We start from the raw sequence: 22,807 nt of genomic DNA, 5'->3' as shown, positions 1-22,807 counted from the left end.
CAGTGGAAGACCAGACGGTGTTAACGGTTGTAGATATTCTACGGTATATTGTAAGTTGATGTTTTCATCTTCCACAACATCTGTTTCAGCAAAGTCTATTGATACGCATTTAACCAATCGTGTAACCAATCAACAATTTTCACGTTAATTCATTTGACTTCATCATTTCTTGGTGCTAGGATTGCCTGTATATTCATTTCTTCTGTTGATAACCCATCATGATGAAATTCTTCAATAAGATTTGGACATAATAAGTCTTTTATTGAGAACTTAAAGTGAGGAAAATTTTATAAGAGCTGAGAGTGCAGGAATTGTGTCTGAAAAAAGTATTTACATGAATGAGAGGTGAGAGGACCGTGGACATGGCTGAATATGGTTAATAGGAATGCAGGACTTGAGAAAATCTCTTGGAAATAGTCTTGTCTCAAGATTTCCTTTTATAATAGAGAGACACATTAATGATATACTATTTTAAAACCTTACAACACCAAAATAAGAATAACAGATCAAAACAGTTTTTTTTTTTCCAATTGCAATATGATCAAAGAAAAAATAAAGCAATTTTTAATTCATAAAAGTATACTAATATTTTGATTTCAAAAATGTATTTTTATTTAGAAGTCCTTTCATCCATTTTCCTTATTATCTTCTCTGGTAGCTCTGGATTGGTGAAATAAACTAGAATTTGAAGAAAAAAAAAGAAATGAGTCAACACAAGATATTATTCACCTCTTTGAACTGCTGTTGTCATTTTTATTGCAACTTATTTAGAGGAAACAGAAAATACAAAAGCAAGGCCTTTATACTGTATGACCTTTTTAGGATGAAGATCAGTGTTTTTTTGAGTTGTTAGTGACAACATCTTCAATGGTAATAAAATAAAAGAAGACTCCTATAAGAATCAAAGCAAAGCTGAAAGCCTTTCATCTTGTGGAGTAGAAGTGCTAAAGGAGAAGAAAAACAATTGGGACGTAATCCCATATGCTCACTTGATAGGCCTTAGGAAACAACAGAATTACTTAATGTGTGAATTAATTAAACCTTTTTTTAAACAAATGCACTCAAATAATCTGAAGATCTGAAAAACTCCTGCACCAACAAAGAATGTTAATTGAACTGCGTGTTAAGTGCAGAATGACCTTATGAAGCATTGTGCATGCCGATGAGATCTTCTTTGTTGAGCTCAAGTGGGAGGCCACAAAGTGCAGCATTTGTCAGATATGAGCAATGTATAGTGAGTGTATGTTTTAGAATACATTGGAAGCAGAAGCCATTCTTTTCATCTGTGAAAGAGAAAATAACATCAAAAGCTTTTACAGCTTTCTGCAATAAAGAAAATCTAAGTAAACGTGCATGGGCATCCAGTATTTTCCTTAATTGATTTAAGTATCTAGTCCTATGGTTAAAGATGATTTCAATTGTAGACAGACTTCTGAAATTAAGCTTGTATGTTAGCTTACCAAACCTCCTTGATCCCTTCTGGAGCCCAACACATCTAATGTTACCTAATCCAGTTAAATGGTGGCAGGAGATTGAGGCCAATCATAGCAGCATCAGGTCTAAGAGAGGATGCAACATGTGATAGAATTAGCCCATAGTGTGGAAAATTCACACATACTTCTAACTCTCCAATTCAGATTCACCAGTTATCCTAACCACACACATGTTGCGGGAAGTAAAAGGAAAACAAACCCAGAAAAATGCAGCTTCCATAAAATGCAGACTGGGGCTGGTAAAGCTGTTTGGAAAGCAGGACTAAATACTACTCTGTGTGGACTTCTAGAAGAGTGTCTAACATTGACTCTTTATTGCCAAAGCAGCCAGCAGCAGTTCGTCAGGGCACAGAAATAAATCCAAAGGTTTTATTTCAGCTGGAAATTTACACACACACACAGAGATGATGTGATGTCAGGACAGTCTCATGTGCACCTAAAATTCACAGTTTAAAGAAAGTTCTGCTGTTTATTGAGGGCTCCGAACACAAAGCTATATTATTATTTTTAATATGAAAGTTCATGCTAAATTTGCTAAAACTAAAACATATAAACTTATCCTTTCATCCATCCATTTTCTGATGCTGCTCATTATAAATCTCGAAGTAGTATGGTCACACACATGAAGCTCAGTGAAATTGTTACTTGTATGTTTGACCAACATGCAACATGTTGCCACTCCAGAGTGCAATATGTAAAGCTTATGTTAGTAGTACCAGAAATAAGGTAGGAACCAACCCAATATGGGACACCAGCACAATAAAAATCATTTACATAATTTCAATTATCAACTGCTAGCAGCAGTAGTCCTTCCTGTACGCTGAGATGGTCATAGAGGTCTGCAGTGGCAGAGGGCTTTGGTTCCAACAAATTTGTTGGTTTATGGAATGTGCCAGGTTTGGATATTCTGGTCCTTGTATGTGTTATCATTCTGCTCTGGCAGCCTAAATTTAATTGTCTTGGCAAAAATCAATATGGATTGAAGAAAGAAAAAAAAAGCAATCCCTAATTTATTTTTTTCTATTGTTTATTTCCAGAGTACTATATCATACACATCAACCTAATATCATTTTAAAAAAATGGCACCAGTTTCACTGATAAGGTCTCTGTTGTTATTTTTGGACCATAGTTTAATGTCTTTTCCTTAACAATAAAAAAATGAAATCTTCAAATTTGTTCAAAATTAGAAAAAGAAAACCCTGTAATCATTTCCTAAATAACAACATGGTTTGAATGTTCTCATACTGGAGCGTTTCTTAGTAGCTAGGTCACTTGGTGTTTAACATTGGTCAATTCGTAATTTAAACTCATGACAACCAAGATTTATCTAGCTAGCAAAATCAAGTAAGTATTAGGAATCATCCATGTACTGAACCAGTGAAGCAAATCACTGTCAGCACACAAAGTGCTAGCTCAGTGCCTCTATGCCAGATTCCGTATACCTTACTTAGGCTCTAGCTAAGACAAATTCAGTATAGTTTACTAGCAATAGTTTAACAAATTAGACTTTCTCTTTTTTTCTAAAATTCCCAAGTAGAGTTAATGTAGCTATTACCACCTTATTTAAGAAGAGGATTTCAAGGTAGTAGTGAGGACTCCTACTCTAAAGCAATCCCGGAAGGTGACCCCCAGAAATATAAAGAACACACAGAAAATGTTATGGACGTAATAGATCAAAGGAGTGGACAATAGAACAAAAGATAGAGAAGGAAAGATCCTGCTCAGACAAATGACTTGAGTGCTACAATGCATGTTGGAGGACAGCTTTCAGAAAACTGAAAATAGCATTGACAAAACAAACAGTGAGTGAATACATTGACGAGTGAACTCAACTTGTTTGGTGCTCAACTCAATGATCTGAAAGATATGCTAACATTGCATGTGGAACAACTTGAACAGATGAAGGTTTCAACGGATGAAAGAGCGGCCATAGAAAAGTAATGTATAGGTCATCCCTTAACATTCTCAAGCTTAAGGTAAGGAAGACTCCTGCAAATGTGAAAATTCGCAAATAATACTTGGGTCCCTCCTAACTGTGGTAGGGCATGTTACAGTGGGATATTTTTGCGGTTTCATTTATTACAGTTATAGCTTTTTACTGAAAGGAGAAAAAGGAGAAAGAGGAAAAAGAAATCGGGAGAAAGGAATTTCAGAAGTGAGCATAGGCTCAAGAAAGGAGAGAGGCAAGAAGGATGGCTGGAGTTCTAAACAGGTTTCTGGTAGAAGTAAGAGAGCAGTTTCAATCAGCTGGAAAGAGATGTCCAGATCTAATGAAAAACCTAGGGAGCAGGGAAGCAGAAGGTATTCAGATGTTTATAGTGTGCACTTAACAAATAATAAATAACACTAATATTTATATATCATATGATTTTATTTGGTACAAATAATTTTCAGTATTCTTTATATATGTTTGGGTATCTGTGATTTTTCAGCAAACACCAAAAATATTTCTTTTTTATTCTTCATGACCAACTTGCGCATAACAAACTGCAAATTTGTGAATCTGGAGGGTTGACTGTAAATCCCTTCTGAAACAATAATGGATTTGGAAATAACATCAACAAGAAAAAAATGCTTTTGTGGTATACCAGAAAGCACAGAGACTGGATTGGTCATTCAATTAAATTGATCTCTAATTTTTTAATTAAAATGTTTGGCAACATGATGAAGCAGGCATCATATATGGCCTACAATTGAGGCTTGTGAATGCTGGCCATACATACACATTTAACATTCCAATTCATCAGACATGTCCAGATCTCAAGTTTTGCTGCTTACCCCTGTTTTTTTTTTTATTACCACTTCCATTCATACTGTTGTCTTTGTTTTTAAGTAAACAACATATGAGGCACAGGGAAAAAAATGTATACATTTTATATCCCGGTCCACTGACTAGGCCTCAATCCCAAGAAGTGGTTTTGGCTGTATGTTCCTTATCATCATTCCCCTTGACTTACATGGTCTTAGCTGTCAACATGTCCATCTTGATGGTCTAGCAGTGATGTGACTACAGTCAATGGATGATAGCTCTCTGCCTTGTGATCTCTACCAACAGCTTTCAAAAGAAAAACTGTATTGACAGGAGGCACTAATTTGATAAAGATCTGTTCCCAAATAAAATCATCTAATGACAAACCTTTCTTTATTAGACAGTGAAGGTCTTAGAAATTAGACATATCTATTTGTACACAAGACTCAGATTGTCCCACCATGATTATGCCCCTTCTTGTCAAAGCATTTCTTCATTGTGACCCTGCACTAGAAGCCAATGGACTAGGCATCCATCACTGTATGCAAAAATATGTACAGAAATCAGTTTCAATGCTGAAGATTCCACCAAAGCAAATTCTTCTGATTATTAGGTGTAATTGAATTCAAAAGCCTGACAGTGTGATACCTAATTTACATGTATGCAGGAACAGATCTCAGATTATACCTGCCATCTTGTAAAAAAAAATACCTGGAAGTCTACCCAAAATATTTTTGTCTGAAAAACCTAAAATTACACAGGTATTAGTAATATACAGTTAAAGACACGAAATAAGACACTGAGCCATCTCATAAGTACAGCAATATTAAAGGAGGCATGTGTATAATAACAGCAGCGCATGTATAAAGTTTTATTTCACATCAAAAGCAACATAAGATTACCTGCTGCAAATTCACGAATATCCACTGGCCTCTTCAAGAACACCTCCCTAGTTTCAAAAACAGCAGATAAGTTTAGTTTAATACAATTGGTATTCAGATGTTTATCATCTGTTACAGATATCACAGTCAGAGAAAAATAAACTAGATTATACAGTATGGAAATAAATTAATAAATAATTTAAGACTGTTAGTTTGCATATACTTTCTGTTAGAAAAGACAGTAATTAAAAATGATCCTTGAATATAATAATTCCTGCATTTTTCGATTTACAGTTAGGCAAAATAAGAAAACTTAATAGAGTGGATGTCATTGTTATCTTTTTAAATGTCCCTACATATACTGTAGATCAGTGGTGGACCGTGCATTTCGCACCTAGGCCTTCAGTAGTGTTCCGTCTGAATCAACCCGCCCCTCAAAAACTAATTTATGGTTATAAAAACTATCTTAATATGCAGAAATACAGTATAAAGAGCCGCTGCATCGCAGATAGATAACTCCTGTAGCCACAATAAATGCCTTTATTGAATAGACAAACCAGGGGTGAACAAGTTCCTTTCTACTGCAGCTACAGCCCGCGACACACATAAAAAACATCAATAATAACTCATAAACTTGCAATATTATTTAGGAAAATCGCAACATTTTACTCACCAAAAATTCGCATTATTTGTAAACAAAATCCATCCTCCTCTCTTTCCTCAAAAACAGTTCAATTACTCTGTCGTACAGATTATCCGTGCGCTTCAGTTCCATCATGAAGTCCCTTTCTATCGCCATCGAAGATAATGCTGAAAGTCGAACCTACCCTGTCATATTTCTGGCATAAGTTTTAATTCGCTTTAGGGCTAAAAATGTCCGCTCGACAGAAGCAGTGGACACGGGAATGCTCACCGCCAAACATACCAATGTGTACTAGCTGCCCCATGATGCTCTCATTCAGATTTTTATATTACACCATCTTATCCAATCAACGGGTCTGAATACAGTGACATTGCTGTACGCCTGCTAGAGGGCCCTAGTGAAACCAAACTCAAAATCTGATTGGTTGAAGCAACAGTTTAATCAACATTTATTTTGTGTTAGAGGGCCTGCAGAACGGATTGTGAAGGCCTCCTGGCAGACTTTTTTGACTTTGACCCTGCCTGGCAACAAATGATGACTGAAATGTGATTGCTTCCAGACATGTATTTTCGCATTTAACCAGGTGCTGCACAACCATCGGAAAAGCTATGAAAGGAAGCGGACCGACTATTTGGAATTATTTAATAAGTATTCATGGACAAAATATAATTAACATCAGTTTGTGATTCAGATACTTTTTTAGGCCAGCAGAGAAGGCCTTGTAGGCCCCGACGGCCTGCCACTGCTGTAGATATACACATATACTGTTTGTGTTTTCAAGGAATAGGATTTTTACATTTTATACATTCCTAAACATGATTTAACCACTTAGGGAGTGATGCTTATAAATTTGTCTGTCTGTGGTCATAACAACTCAAAAATGATTCACTCAATCTGTACAAAACTTATTTGCATTATATACTACTATAAGTCTACTGATTTTCAGAAAAATTGTCCCAGATGATTTTTCTCTACAAATATAGGTACATGTATCTTAATCCTTTCAGCCCTGACATCCTATTACTAGTACATGAATATGCAGACGTTTTTGCACAGCACAGGTACATTTGCAGCCATTGGAACCAAGCGTGCTACTATTAGTGCAGACTGGAGAGACTGGCATACAGTCTGCAAAACAAGGAGGTGAAAATGGACGCTTCTGGACTATGCGCACCACATAGTAAGTAGGTCCACTTTCAATTTTATTTCCTCAAGAAGATTGAAGTATTTGGCAGCTATTGTATAATAATAGTGATAATTGTTTTTGTTTTTTTTTTTCATTTTTGAGTGTCCTTAGACACCCCACAGGTAGAATATCTCACAAAATAATTTTTCCCATAAAAACAGAAAATCCAGGGACGAAAGGATTAAGTATATACTGTATGTAAATGATTGGAAATTTCAGCTTTGAGTGAACTAACACATTGTAGGCACACATGAAGACAACCTGACCACTTTGAAGTGATGCCTGTGTGTTTGTGTGCATTTATGTTTCAAAATATACATCCGTGGACATCCATCCATCCATCCATTCCGCTATATCCTAACTACAGGGTCACGGGGGTCTGCTGGAGCCAATCCCAGCCAACACAGAGTGCAAGGCAGGAAACAAACCCCAGGCAGGGCGACAGCCCAGCACAGGGCACACACATACACACCAAGCACACACTAGGGACAATTTAGAATCGCCAATACACCTAACCTTCATGTCTTTGGACTGTGGGAGGAAACCGGAACACCTGGAGGAAACCCACGCAGACACGGGGAGAACATGCAAACTCCACGCAGGGAGGACCCGAGAAGCGAACCCAGGTCTCCTTACTGCGAGGCAGCAGCACTACCACTGTGCCACCGTGCTGCCCATCCGTGGACATGATAGCTCAAAACAAATCACTCTATCTGAATAGACGTTGGCACAGTTATTGGCACTGCAATTATTAAAATTGTTTTTGATAAAAATCATTTCAGTAAATTTTGCTGTACAGAAATAATGATTTTGCATTTTTTTGAGCACATCCGTGCTCCAACTACAGCACAATTAAGGAGGCCCAATATAATCATGCAGCACAACTGAGAAAGGGGAATATTATTTTTCTAAAAGGATATGATTCTTCCATTCCATTGCACATTATAAAATATCATCCTGCTATATGTTATAGATAAAATCAAAGATTTATGTATGTAATGTTTTGTGCTGGGAAAATTATTTATTTATTTTTTTGTAACTGTTTAAAAGGATATTCCAGTAAGGTGGCTGTATCCATCAACTTCAAACTCACTAACTAAAAAGTCAGTATTAGAATGTTAAAGTTATTTTTTTTAAATAATAATTTGTTATTCTTTAGAATTTTTGGGAAGAAATGTGAAAGCTCACAATTTAAAGAGGGAGAAGATTAACACCACCCAAAGGACATATTGTAGATATGTGAGAGTCAACCAAAGAAAGCAAGCTATTGCCTAGTAAGTGTTATAGAAGCAGGACAGGGTGTAGCTCTGGTCACTTGGCACACCTTTCATCTTGTTTTTAGCATGCTGATGCTCCCAAATTTTTTTACCCCACAGTTTGTAACGTACAAAGCACAATTTAAAAAAAATGACACACAATGAATCCACAGAGTTTGAAAATAATTACACTAAAAAAATAAAATCAATATGATTAGCCAATTGAAGTGAGGATGAAATGGGAACAGTTCACTACAAAACAAAGCCCAACCTGTCACTGAAGAAGGACAAGTTCTCATTTAGCTCAGTTGGCTATAATGGCTGAACTGGGCACTCTGAACTGAGCAGTCTGTTTGTGCCCAGCAGTTCTGAGTGAGACCATGCAACTAAGAGGAATGCCACCCATGTGAATACTTGCCAGTGACTCTAGTATTATACAAATTCAAGATATGACTGCTCCCAGCCAAATCACACACCCTTCCATTCATATTAAACAAATGTCTCACATTAAAAAGTGTTATATTCATTTAATATTGCTCTTAGTCTGGTGAACTGTAATATTGAATCACTCATCCATTTTTAAATCTGCTTAAAGAAATTCTCAGTTGCAGGGAGTTCAGCAGTATTTCTATACAAACCAGCAAACTAATAAGGATGGGGGTGCCAATCCATCAAATGGCACATTCATTTATCCATCCACATTCCTGCACATTGTTCCAATGTAAAGTTAATAAGTGCCTAACCAGAAAACTAAAATATCCATAGAAAAACTCAGCAGACTGAAGGGAACATACAGAAATCAAATGGTGCCTCACCATCAAATAGTGACCAGTTGGGGATCAATCAGGGCACAGAAGCAATGACTAGAATTGCTTCCTTAAAGCCATAATATTATTTGATTTGAACTGACTGCGGTGGGCTGGCGCCCTGCCCGGGGTTTGTTTCCTGCCTTGAGCCCTGTGTTGGCTGGGATTGGCTCCAGCAGACCCCCGTGACCCTGTGGTTGGGATATAGCGGGTTGGATAATGGATGGATGGATTTGAACTGAAGCCCCACCACTGTCTGCGTAGAGGTTTCATATTCCTCTGGTTCTCCTCCTACATCCTAGATTAGGTAAACTGGTAGTTCTAAACTATCCTAATGTGTTTGGGTGAGTGTGAGAATGCCTTGAGAGGGATTTGTGCCCTATCCAGTGTTGGTTTGGGATGGATGGCTGAATGATCATTAAATTAGACAGTACTCCCTGGTATGAACTGATATCTTAAACTAACTAAATACATAATCCAATCAAACTCTCTCTCTCCCTCTAATGATAGATATCTTTTGAAAGACTGAAACAGATTTGTTGTCTAGGCTGTTAATGTATCATGAATCTACACGTCTTTTGAAGCACCTACTTTATAATAAAAAAGCTCAACTTTCACTGATATTTAACGTAATTACTCTGTAAAAAAACTGATATATACATACATATATACATTTTCTGAAATTAATTTTCCTTTAGGCAACTATTTGAATGTAACTTTAGTCAAAAAAGTCTTTCAAAAATGTTTTAAATCTTTGTCTGTATATACAGTATGTGGCAAATGGAAACATACAGTGCATCCGGAAAGTATTCACAGCGCATCACTTTTTCCACATTTTGTTATGTTACAGCCTTATTCCAAAATGGATTAAATTCATTTTTTTCCTCAGAATTCTACACACAACACCCCATAATGACAACGTGAAAAAAGTTTACTTGAGGTTTTTGCAAATTTATTAAAAATAAAAAAACTGAGAAATCCCATGTACATAAGTATTCACAGCCTTTGCTCAATACTTTGTCAGTGCACCTTTGGCAGCAATTACAGCCTCAAGTCTTTTTGAATATGATGCCACAAGCTTGGCACACCTATCCTTGGCCAGTTTCGCCCATTCCTCTTTGCAGCACCTCTCAAGCTCCATCAGGTTGGATGGGAAGCGTCGGTGCACAGCCATTTTAAGATCTCTCCAGAGATGTTCAATCAGATTCAAGTCTGGGCTCTGGCTGGGCCACTCAAGGACATTCACAGAGTTGCCCTGAAGCCACTCCTTTGATATCTTGGCTGTGTGCTTAGGGTCATTGTCCTGCTGAAAGATGAACCGTCACCCCAGTCTGAGGTCAAGAGCGCTCTGGAGCAGGTTTTAATCCAGGATGTCTCTGTACATTGCTGCAGTCACCTTTCCCTTTATCCTGACTAGTCTCCCAGTCCCTGCCGCTGAAAAACATCAACACAGCATGATGCTGCCACCACCATGCTTCACTGTAGGGATGGTATTGGCCTGGTGATGAGCGGTGCCTAATTTCCTCCAAACATGATGCCTGGCATTCACACCAAAGAGTTCAATCTTTGTCTCATCAGACCAGAGAATTTTCTTTCTTATGGTCTGAGAGTCCTTCAGGTGCCTTTTGGCAAACTCCAGGCGGGCTGCCATGTGCCTTTTACTAAGGAGTGGCTTCTGTCTGGCCACTCTACTATACAGGCCTGATTGGTGGATTGCTGCAGAGATGGTTGTCCTTCTGGAAGGTTTTCCTCTCTCTACAGAGGACCTCTGGAGCTCTGACAGAGTAACCATCGGGTTCTTGGTCACCTCCCTGACTAAGGCCCTTCTCCCCTGATCGCTCAGTTTAGATGGCTGGCCAGCTCTAGGAAGAGTCCTGGTGGTTTCGAACTTCTTCCACTTACGGATGATGGAGGCCACTGTGCTCATTGGGACCTTCAAAGCAGCAGAAATTTTTCTGTAACCTTCCCCAGATTTGTGCCTCGAGACAATCCCGTCTCAGAGGTCTACAGACAATTCCTTTGACTTCATGCTTGGTTTGTGCTCTGACATGAACTGTCAACTGTGGGACCTTATATAGACAGGTGTGTGCCTTTCCAAATCATGTCCAATCAACTGAATTTACCACAGGTGGACTCCAATTAAGCTGCAGAAAAATCTCAAGGATGATCAGAGGAAACGGGATGCACCTGAGCTCAATTTTGAGCTTCATGGCAAAGGCTGTGAATACTTATGTACATGTGCTTTCTCAATTTTTTTTATTTTTAATAAATTTGCAAAAACCTCAAGTAAACGTTTTTCACGTTGTCATTATGGGGTGTTGTGTGTAGAATTCTGAGGAAAAAAATGAATTTAATCCATTTTGGAATAAGGCTGTAACATAACAAAATGTGGAAAAAGTGATGCGCTGTGAATACTTTCCGGATGCACTGTATACAAAAACCTGCACCCTGGAGGAGGACTGATTAAGTATTTCCTACAAAGCCCCACTGTTGTCTTCTCTTCCTGAATGTCCCGGACTCTGTTCCTTTCACGGCATCCATCTCAGGACATACAGTTCTATGACGCACCAGCATGATGGCACAGATCACTCCACGCACTTCCCTTTCTTTTTTATGGCCTAGCCCGGTGGCACTACCTTTCTTGCTTTCCCTTTCCTGAGTAAAACATCATTACCTGTATATATATACAACATATTTTCTTGATCTCACTAGAATTCTATAAATTATAATGTCTTTATTAGAAATTTTTTATTTTACATATTTCATGTCTGATTTTTTTTCTTTAGATGTTAAATATGAAGAGAAGGAAAAACAAGTGTCATCATTCAAATGTAAGAAATTAACTATGAAATGATGCAAGGGTAAATGTATCAGTCCCAGCACTAATATAATTACACTTAACTGACTAATAAAAAAACCCCTCCAACTTCCCATTAATCACCACAAATTTTTAGATTTAATAATCTGGTGGCACTATTACAACACTCTATCCATTTATGTGTTTTCTATTTCCATTTTGAAATCCAGGAAGCATTACATGCAAGACAACAAAAAATTTCCAGAATTTGACAACATTACAGGACATATTCATGCAGACTCCTAAACTGTTTCATACTGGGCCAATTATGAGCTTCCAATAAATCCACCAGGCATATCTATGGGGTGCAAGCAGATACTAGGGTACACAGAGAAATTCCACATGGACAAACGCAGAATATGTAAACATCACACAGGCAGTGACTATTCAAGAAATCAATCTATGGTCAATGGAGATATGACTTAGCAGTGCTAATAACTACTCCGTTAAGCAGCCACTACTAAATAAAAACATTTACAAGAATAAAATGAAAAACTGAACAAAGATAAATAAGAAAAAAAACACATTCATATACAGTATATTATTAGTGAATTAATTCAAGGATGGACAAAGCTTTCAAACAGTCATAGATGCCTGGCCTTTATAAAAGTAGTTTCAGTCTGAGCAGCAGAAGTGAATTTAACACTGATACTTAATTATGTACATTTCTGAATTTACCATGAGTTTTTTCTCTGCGTAGTCCAATATTCCTTTAGCATCACAAAAACATAAAAGTGTTAGGTTAACTAACAATCTACATTGGTTCTGTGAGAGTGTAAGTGGGCCTAAGTGAGTGCTGCAGTAGGCTGATGTTCTGTCCGGAGTTAGTTCCTGCCTTGCATCTGTTACTGTAGGGACGGGCATCAGCCCATCCTGGCCTTGCATTGATTTAAGTGGGGTTAAGAACATGATACAAAAAAACTGAACACATTTACAAATGTGAGAATTAGTGCTTGACTTCAGTGATGTGTGGGATGCCCAAATATCTGTCAAAAGGCCAAAAAATGTATAGTCACACACCAATTTATGGCCCAACAAGTTAAGACAATTCATACTTAAGGTGGAAAACCATCAGAAAACAATAGGTTAATAATGCTCTAGCAATTGCCACAGGGCCTCATATGTTTCTTGACTTTCAGAGAGTCCTTTAAGGTTTGTTTTATCAGCGCTGTTACATATGGGTAATTCTTTGATATTTGGCACTCCATCTTTCTTACACCAGTGTTTCTCAACCTTCATGGTCACCTTCAAGTTTTGCCTTTTGAAATTCATTAGTTACCCACAAGAAGCAACTGAAAATTGCCTACTTAGTGAAATGATTTTAACTGGGGGTCTCCCCTTGGTGAAACAAGCTCACTTAGAAACAGGGGGGCCTTAATGCAAGCAACTGCTGATCATGTGGGTGACCCACTCTCTACCAAATGACAGTAACCCATGACCCACCAGTGGCAACCCTGGACCATGACTCAGTGGATTAAAAAAACTAGCTTAGACGACCCATTCGCAATACTCAACAATGGCCACCAGCAATCCACCAGTAGTATGACACTGTCATTGAGAAACAGTGCCTTACACAGACCCAGCACGTAACTGCTGAGACCCGACAAACAGTTTGTGCTACTCTGTACCAGCAGTAAAAGTATGGGTACCGGTGACCCACACCAGACCCACAGAGCCTCAGTCACAATGACCCATACACTTTGTGACCGACATACAGCCAATTTTACATGCGGCCAAATGGACAGTCCCAAAAGGAGCTCTAAGTAGGCGCATAACTGTATTTACAAAGATGGGAGCAATAAAGGACTGAAAAAAATCAGGAATATTTCTATTTATACAGTACTGTATATACAAAAATTACAAACTTTTTAGAAAAAAACTTCAGCAAAGCCAAGTCTTAACACTCTGAACTAAACCAAATGAATAAAATTTGGATTTGAAAAGCAATAATTATTAGTTGAAGGTTAGTTAATGGTTGTCTCAGTTCTTATGGATCAAAATGAGACTATCCATTAATTCATGACAGATTGAAGAGCACAGTCTCCATGGAGCTTTGGTCTCCCTTCTGGGATTTGCATGGAATCCAGTATAGCTTCTCCTAGATACCTCTCTTTCGCAACAATAAAACAAAAATCTTGTGCTATCTGCTTGGGATGCCTAATTTTGTATATGTTGAATTTATGGTGCAAGGTTGAAAAAGCTCTATTTTACTGTTTAAAGTAGTATTCACATACCCCAGCCTTCAACAATCCTGCCCTATATAGGTGATCATTCCATCTCGTTTTCTCCCTGGACCTGTTCAGGAGTATTAAATCTTGGTGTCACTTTTAGCGATGCTGGGCACTGAGTTTTCCAGTTTCTCGGGTTCGACATTGAAATTCCATCCTCCGATTTGGTATTCTACTTACAACTAATTTCTGTTCTTAAGGCTTGCAATATCTCCCCATCTTTAGCTGTTCCGTCCAATCTGTTTTATGATTTCTATAACTCTTTATGCCCTATCTCAAGATCAGTGGCCTCTCTATGTACTCATCCTACCAAGGCTTTGTATTGTACCCTATCAATTCTCTCTGTCTGGCAGCAGGAGCTTCTCTGAACACAAACAACCACACCAAAAAATCTGTTTTTGCCAGTATTTAATGTTCATCTAAGGACATCAATGTCCAAAATATGGAACTGAGAATTCTTCACTATCAGTTTGACAACTGATCCTTGTTATCCCTTCTCTCAGGTGAGCACCACAGCTACTTATTTACATATGTTTTGGGAGTGTATCAGCTTTTTAAGTAATCTATTGCTGCCTTCCTCTCTCCACTAACATTCATTTCCCTCCCCAAATTCTTCTTTCCAGCAGTAGCTGTTTTATCTAGATTACGGTAGATGTACATACATCTCTTGCCTCTCACTGTAAATCTGATGTTGCTTTTTCTTTTACATCTTGCCAAGCTTTATTTTTCACTCTCAATTTTTAGCAGCAGTAATCAGTTAATCATCAGGTCCTCATACTACAAAATGATGTGCTCTGGTGAAACCTCTGCATGGTAGAGTGGCCAATATTGGCTGTCACTTTCTCTTTCTCCCTTAATTTTCCCCATAAGAAGCTTGTTGCCTGTGTTTCTCTCATTGTTTTTGCTAGGGCACGGACAGTTTTATGTTTCTTCTCCCCCTCCAACAGGGTTAATTTGGTAGGAGAGGTGGAGCATCAGGGGAAGGGAGGATCATTGTTACTGATGCTTATCATCATTGTTTTTTATGGCTAATTTTTAATATTATGGACAACATGTTAAATGCTATCTATCGTACATTATTGCAATTAAAATATCAATGAGCATTTGATCACAAAAAAGAAAAATGCACAGAACAGAAGATGATATTAATATATATTCAGGCACAACACAGCAAACTATCAAAAGTATGACTGATGACCCATACACGTTCTCTCCACTTATAGCACAGCAAAAAAGTAATATGGATGTCTATGTGAAAGAAAACCTTAGACAGTAGTGATACCACAGTCATTTTAATTTTACACCAAAGGCTTTTATCATCCCCCAACCCATCCTCTTTTCCTAAATTCACTGATCTGTACAGGATCAAAGCAAACTGAAGCTTACGTCTGTAGAAACAGATGAAAGGCAGTAACTAATAATTATACCATTCTCAAGCCAGTTGCATGAAATCCAAGATAAATAAGATTAATCCATTTCTAAACTCTGTTATAAATAGAAAACTTGAACACACCTATCATAACATTCCCCAAAACAATCCGATTCAAGAAAAATATGTTTAAATGCATTTTCTAAACTCATTCATAAGTGGAAAACCTAGACACGTATATCATGACATAACATTGTCAAATAAGCTTAATCCAATTTAGGGTCCTTGCTGGGATGAGTTCCAACCCAAATTACGCTATATTGGATTATAATTATAATACGCTGCACCTAAATAAACATTGTACAATTACATGATATATCTGAGTAACAAATAGCAACATAAATTGCGCCCTAGGTTTAGACAGAACTTAGAATAGTAGTGGATATATAATGAGACATTTAATAAAACATGTATTGAACCTTTTAAATATTGTGTTGTGTGTACCCTGCAATGGAGTTGGCATTACATCCAGGGGGCGGTACGGTGGCGCAGTGGGTAGCACTGCTGCCTCGCAGTTGGGAAACCTGGGGACCTGGGTTCGCCTCCCGGGTCCTCCCTGCGTGGAGTTTGCATGTTCTCCCCGTGTCTGCGTGGGTTTCCTCCGGGCGCTCCGGTTTCCTCCCACAGTCCAAAGACTTGCAGGTTAGGTGGATTGGCGATTCTAAATTGGCCCTAGTGTGTGCTTGGTGTGTGGGTGTGTTTGTGTGTGTCCAGCGGTGGGTTGGCACCCTGCCCAGGATTGGTTCCCTGCCTTGTGCCCTGTGTTGGCTGGGATTGGCTCCAGCAGACCCCCCGTGACCCTGTGTTTGGATTCAGCGGGTTGGATAATGGATGGATGGATGGATTACATCCGGGTTTGATTCCTGTTCTGCCCTCCTTGACTCTGAACTAGATAATTAAATGCTGTATGAATGTTGAATTGTCCAGTGAGCATCTAACTGTATGTTCCTATGTTATTTACTTTAAGGTTCATAACCCCTAACTCTAACCTTTCTAGACCAGGAGTCTCCAACTCTGTTCTTGTAGCACTACTTGCTAAACAGGAATAAGACCCCTTAAATTGTTTCAGACAACCAAAAATGAGATACAGAACAAGCTAACACACAACCAGCTAACCAGTTTCTGTTACACAACCTCAGAAATTAAAAAAAGTGAAGGTTTCAGTAATGTTGATCTGTTCCGGTCCACACAACACTTTGAAGATCCATCCATCCATCCATTTTCCAACCCGCTGAATCCGAACACAGGGTCACGGGGGTCTGCTGGAGCCAATCCCAGCCAACACAGGGCACAAGGCAGGTACCAATCCTGGGCAGGGTGCCAACCCACCGCAGGACACACACAAACACACCAAGCACACACTAGGGCCAATGTAGAACACTTTGAAGATGCTCATAGATAAAACAAAATATCAACAGTTTTGGAAATGTCTGCTGTGGCAGAATGAGAGCACGAACAACCCATGGAATTAAATAAAGGGTTTAGTTAACAATAAGAATTGGCTTCTAATTAACAAATTGGTTGAAGTGAACTTGATTGGGGTTTAAAGCTCCATATTATCTGGTCAACTGTTGGTCATCACTGCACAGCTCGTTTCGGCTTGGGTTTTATTTAAGGAAAAAATAAAGTAAATCTGAGGCCTGAATCTTAAAAAAAACATGTCAATTAAAATGAAGGGAAAATTAGTTAATTAGCAGCAAAAGTGGTCACTAATTAAGAAAACGGTTGGAATGAAAACCTGCAGTCACAGTAGTGGTCCGAGACCAGAGTTGGAGACCCTTGTTCTGGAGATACCAAGATACAAACATTGGCATGCAACATACTAACTAGTACTGCTACTTTTAGCGAGAAAGTTGAGTCCAGTTACACCATGATAGATTACCTGAGAAATTCTCCGAGCAACAGCTCCACCTCTGGATGAGAGCGCAGGTAGTTCTCGTTGGATATTCTTGTCTTAATCTGCAGACAATGTTCGTGTTTAGAAAAATAAAATCACGTGTAATCTGGTTTCACACAAAGGCAATAAATAAATAATAAATAAATTTCATTCCTTCTGGGACCTGGCTACCTGAAACGCGACTGGCTAAACCCCATGCCACTTCAACACCATTACTATTACACGTGTCATTTTATTACTGCTTTACTTTTTTACCTTGAAGTGCTCGAGTTGTTCCTGCTGCGCGGAGTTCAGCGCACCTATGTCCAGCTGCTCCATTGCGCTTTTCGGATCCATGCCTCAGAACACTGGGGTCCTTGCCTGCTTGAAGGGTAGTAACACCAAACTCGGCACTCTTAGTAACTGTAGCCTTGGTGACAAGTCACGAGGGACAGCCGGGTGGAGGCTGGGAGACCGCTGTCGCACTGAGCTACTCGAGTGTTTAGGGCGGCGAAAACTTTGCTCACGGCACCGATGAACAGCCTGGATAATGCTGGTATGGTTAAGTGCTTCAGACATTTTCTTGTACAGTTACCATAATAATAACACTATTATAAGGAGCCCCATAATAATTAGCGATGAAAAGTAAATGCCGACAAACTCAGCTATTTACATTTTAAAATACTTCCGGGCGCTGATATTTCCATTTGAAAGCACCGAGCTACCTAAATCTCAAGTCCTAGCCAGCAGTTGATGGTGGGGCATATACCATATGAACTGATCACAAAGACCTGTCGTACTCCAGACTTTACACAAGATGTTATTGGAGATAAAAGTGGTCTGCTAAAAACACGACACGAGCAGCGCTTCGATTTCTTATACTGTATGCGCGACTATTATATTATTACGATAGATGCGCTCATAGTATACTACTGAGCTGCCGATTTTTAAGTTTAAAAAGTGTACATACCCGTACATATTTAAAAATATGCTACCAATTGAGAAACAAAAGTACAGTGCATCAATATGCATAAGGCGTACATACTTTCAACTTTGGAATAACGTGAAATTACTTACACTCTATGGTAACTCTCAAAATTTTCCAGTTAAAAATACATTTTTATAAATGTGCATTTTAGCAAAACAAATAAAACATAAAAGAGAAAATGTTTCATATCAGCCCTGAAGCTTTATCAGGGGTGCCCAATCCCTATCCTGGAGGGCCACAGTGGCTACAGGTTTATATTCTAACCATTTTCTTAATTAGTGACCAGTTTTTGCTGCTGTTTAACTTCACTTATTTGATTTGCTGTTTAAGACTCCGATCCTTTAATCAAGGGTGAGCTACATCGGTCCTGGAGGGCTACTGGTTTTTGTTCCATCCCAATTACTTTGTGAGAAGTCCTTTATTTCTGATGAAGCAGTTATTGCTCAAGTGACATTTTTCTGCTTCATTTTAGTGGTCTCGCTTGTTAAGGTTCCCCACCCGCTAATTGCTTATTTTAGTCTTAAACAGTTGCATTCACTGTTTTTAATTGCTCCTTATTAGCAATAAAATGATAAAGGAGTCAGCAGTCTCCATCTAGCTTGTTTTCATTTGCACCTCTATGTATTCAGTGTGCACTATTTGGTTTAATGATGTATTTAGAAAGAAACTGAAGAGAAACTGAAGAACTGAAAATTACTCATCTATCAAATCATATTGATAATATCATTAGAAAGGAAAAAAAATCTGACGATTTAAGAACGACTTGACATTGCAGAGTTAAAACACTAACAATTCATGATGTTAAGTAAGACACGTAATTGGCAATGATTGGTGTCTAACTAAACAACTCAATTGGAACAAAAACTCAGAGCCCTCCGGGATGAACATGACATTGATCACCCTTGCTTTATGGTCTAAATTTCTACCAACAAGTTTACAAAGTCAACTTGCTTCTTGCAGAAGAATGAAAATGAAATGCAAAATTTGCAAACTTTTCATTAATGTAAGTTTGACAATAGTTATTTTTTGTCAAATGTGTTTACTACTGTATTGTACTTATGAATTTTGTAAAAATGTAGATCGGAAAGTTGGAAAAAATGCCAATGTGTACTAAATGATCAACAGTTTTACTACTATAAGTTTCATAAAGGGTACAATGAAACATCCCCAGAATTATTTAAATTCCAGTTGATTTATGGAAAAAAATATGTACTGCTTTGTTCAGGGTATATTTTGTGCCTTGTAAATGTAGCATTTTGGAAAAATTGCAATAGCCATTTTGGTAACCAGTCCTTAAATACAACAGTACTCTGTTACCATACAATGAATTCAAACAATTTCCCTTTAATTAGGTAATGCCTTTTATAGAAAACATCTGCTATATAAAAATAAATGGTATACTTTCTGTCTGTATGACTTTGGGAAAATGAATAGCACACCATTTTCCGATTTACCACTATATGATAGCTCCATTACTATATTTTTGACACAGTGTTTACAACACATGTTTTCAATAACTAGTTAAAAATTTCATTTCATTCTCACAGAAGATATTTCTACAAGTCCTTGGTGTATTTGGTATATTTTCCACTGTAGAATTATAGAGGTTTACTGCAATACAAAGTTTGATAATTTCCTCTTATGTTGCATCTTCATAACTTCTCATTTAACAAAGCATTGACAATTCTTCTAATTAGTTGAAAATTACACTTGATTCTTTAATAGAACTTTGAGCAAACACCAGGGGTTTGGTATAATGACAATACACAGTATACTTATGTTATCAGTACGTAACAATTTCCTTTATTATTCAGAGTTGCTTTGTTCACCACCCCAAGATATGCTTTCTCTTTGCCTCTAATGGAAACCAATGGCTCAACCAGCAGTCATAATTCATACTGCACTTCCATTTACTAAATCTGGCTACGTAGCAAGAGAGCAAAAGTGGACCCTGGCAGACTTGGCTGCCAACCAGGAACTACCCCAGGACAGAACATCATTCTACTCCTCGGCATACTCACCCGAATAATGGATTGGTTTAGTTACAAATTAATCCAACCTGCATGCCTTTGGGAAATGTTAGGAAAAGCCGAGTACCTGGAGAAAATCCTGACCAAACACAGAGGGAAGACGTAGTGTGTACTGCACAGATTGCCAGGGCTGAGACTTGAACCTGGACTTTCTAAGACAGCAGCACTTACCACTATACCACAAAACTTCATTTTCACATCATGATGTACTATTACAATCTTAAACTTAAATTAAAAAAAAAGGAACAAGACAAAACAGTGTTTGCAGACACAGGATTGATAGACTGTCTGACAAGTAGCAGGACGTTAAGACAAAAGGCAAATCATATAATGAGGAAAATGGTCTGCTTCACAAAAAACATGCAAATTCTCCAACGGTTATAATTGAGATGATTGGACAAGGGCAGTTTCCAAAATGCACTCTTCTGATCAGTAAAGATATTATATATAGTCTAGTAAACAATTGGCATGGAAAGAAATGCAGCATAGACTCGAAAGCACAAAAATACAACCAAATCCAAATGAACAGTATAAACAATTTCCAACATGTTAATTTAAAATATATGACTGGCTGGCATGTAAAATTGTTTTTACATGTGGAAAATGAGTCACTGAGTAGCCAAGGAATTTTAGTAGTGAGAGAGACACAAAGGTCATACCTTACAAGTCCTGATTTTTGCCAGAATAATAAGATAGGCTTAAGAATAGCCTGCAAGAATTTACTTCATCCAGTTGAACCTGCACTGTCAGAATGAGCACCTGCTAACATAAACCAACCAATTAAACATAAATATAAACCAGCACCTTTTTGAAGGCAAAAAAATAAATAAGCAAAACATAAATTAGGACAGAAGTAGTTCCTTATTGGAAAACATCATACTAGAGAAACACTGTTGTACCATACTAGGGCATACTATGTGTTTCTGCTGCATGTGTACCATGTAACAATGGGCTTCTATCAGATTTTAAAAATGAAAAATTACAACTTGTCACGTCTCATAAAGTGATAACAACACATGATAAAACATTGCACTGCATGGACACTTGAAGGTCAGTATGTCATGTTTATTTGGTTGAGTAATAGTTATAAGACTCCCAGTGCCTTTTGAATAAAGAAGTGCCTCCTGGTTATTGTCTACATGGTTTTTAATCAGTGGATGCAATTGGTTATTTTTCTAACATACCTTCCTTTGCTGATATGATGTTTTTGTATGTGGGAATAGAAATTGCGCACCATACTCCAAAAGTAATTCCACAAACACATGTTATTTGAACACAGCATCCCTTTATTTCTTTCTTCCAAGTTATATGATGTAACCTGGTTAGGGACATCTTCAGAACTCTCAGAACACATATACTTCTCATTCAGAGAGAGTGATGGCACTATTGTTAACCTCTTCTTCCCATTCACCCGCAGACATCATAGCTTGAAACAAGACGACTACTGATGTCATCCCCACATCAGGACCATAAGTCCCATCTCTTGTGCCCTGGACAATATAGATAAGCACCAACAAATCCAGAAGTGGGAATTTATTTTAAGAACTTGTGCCTGGTGGTGACACTTCAACCCTCCAGAAGCACACTTTGGAGACTTAGCATCCTTGACCACATCTGTCCTATTTTACCTCTTTTTGTTGGCTTAATAGGCCTGACTATAAAAAGGGGTTTACCGTGGAGGTACACCAACCCTTCACCTTGTCTGTTTATTTACTTATACACCTTAAATTCATCTTTTCAAATTGCTTCTGAACTCTGCCTCTATGTTGAGAATAATGCTTCACTACAAATTCCAAATCACTTTCACCCCCTTTTTTTACTTTTATTTATTTCCAACTTCATAACAACAATCCTTTAAGAAAACTAAAACTATAGGTTTGAACTTTGCTAAAAAAATGAAAGCAAGTGGATGGGATTTGGATTGCAGATTGCTATTACATTTTCCTTTAACACCATGGCACTTCCATATGCAATAATATACAGTCGTTGCCAAAGGTTTTGAGAATGGCATAAATATTGGTTTTCACAAAGTTTGCTCCTTCAGTGTTTTTAGATCTTTTTTGCCAAATGTTTCCATGGTATACTGAAGTATAATTACAAGCATATCATACGTTTCAAAGGCTTTTATTGACAATTACATAAAAGTTTATGCAAAGAGTCAATATTGCAGTGTTGGCCCTTCTTTTTCAAGACTTCCGCAATTCGCACTGGCATGCAGTCATTCAACTTCTGACTGATGGCAGCTCTTTCTTGCATAATCAATGCTTGGATTTTGTCAGAATTTGTGGGTTTTTGTTTGTCCACCAAACCTCTTGATGATTGACCACAAGTTCTCAATGGGATTAAGGTCTGGGGAGTTTCCTGGCCATGGACCCAAAATGTCGA

General features: G+C 37.9%; 1 protein-coding gene across 2 annotated transcripts; it reads right to left on the bottom strand.

Moving 5' to 3' along the window:
• Nucleotides 1-546: 546 nt before the first annotated feature.
• Nucleotides 547-17,844, bottom strand: LOC114644369 (RIIa domain-containing protein 1-like). 2 transcript variants are annotated; one of them, XM_028792512.2, is made up of 4 exons: nt 17,681-17,840; nt 17,411-17,487; nt 5,145-5,191; nt 547-678 (listed from the first exon to the last, which is right to left on the bottom strand). In XM_028792512.2, the coding sequence occupies exons 1-4, from the start codon at nt 17,759-17,761 to the stop codon at nt 611-613; spliced, it is 273 nt and encodes a 90-aa protein (XP_028648345.1). In that variant the 5' UTR covers nt 17,762-17,840; the 3' UTR covers nt 547-610. The 2 variants fall into 2 exon arrangements, with proteins under 2 accessions (XP_028648345.1, XP_051779766.1); XM_051923806.1 differs by lacking the exon at nt 547-678 and adding an exon at nt 818-944 and having other exon boundaries at nt 17,681-17,844.
• Between the last annotated feature and the right edge of the window lie 4,963 nt (nt 17,845-22,807).

Source organism: Erpetoichthys calabaricus, chromosome 2 (assembly GCF_900747795.2).
Source record: "Erpetoichthys calabaricus chromosome 2, fErpCal1.3, whole genome shotgun sequence".
Taxonomy (NCBI): Eukaryota; Metazoa; Chordata; class Cladistia; order Polypteriformes; family Polypteridae; genus Erpetoichthys; species Erpetoichthys calabaricus.
This window is presented reverse-complemented; position numbering and strand designations above follow the sequence as displayed.

Bases quoted from the DNA above. Each gene is read 5' to 3' on its own strand.
- LOC114644369 (XM_051923806.1), bottom strand. From the start codon at position 17,761: ATGGATCCGAAAAGCGCAATGGAGCAGCTGGACATAGGTGCGCTGAAC. The intron at 17,488-17,680 runs GTAAAAAAGTAA...CATTGTCTGCAG, and splicing joins AACAACTCGAGCACTTCAAG to ATTAAGACAAGAATATCCAA. The intron at 945-5,144 runs GTAATCTTATGT...CTTCTCCTTTAG, and splicing joins TATTCGTGAATTTGCAGCAG to CACTTCTACTCCACAAGATG.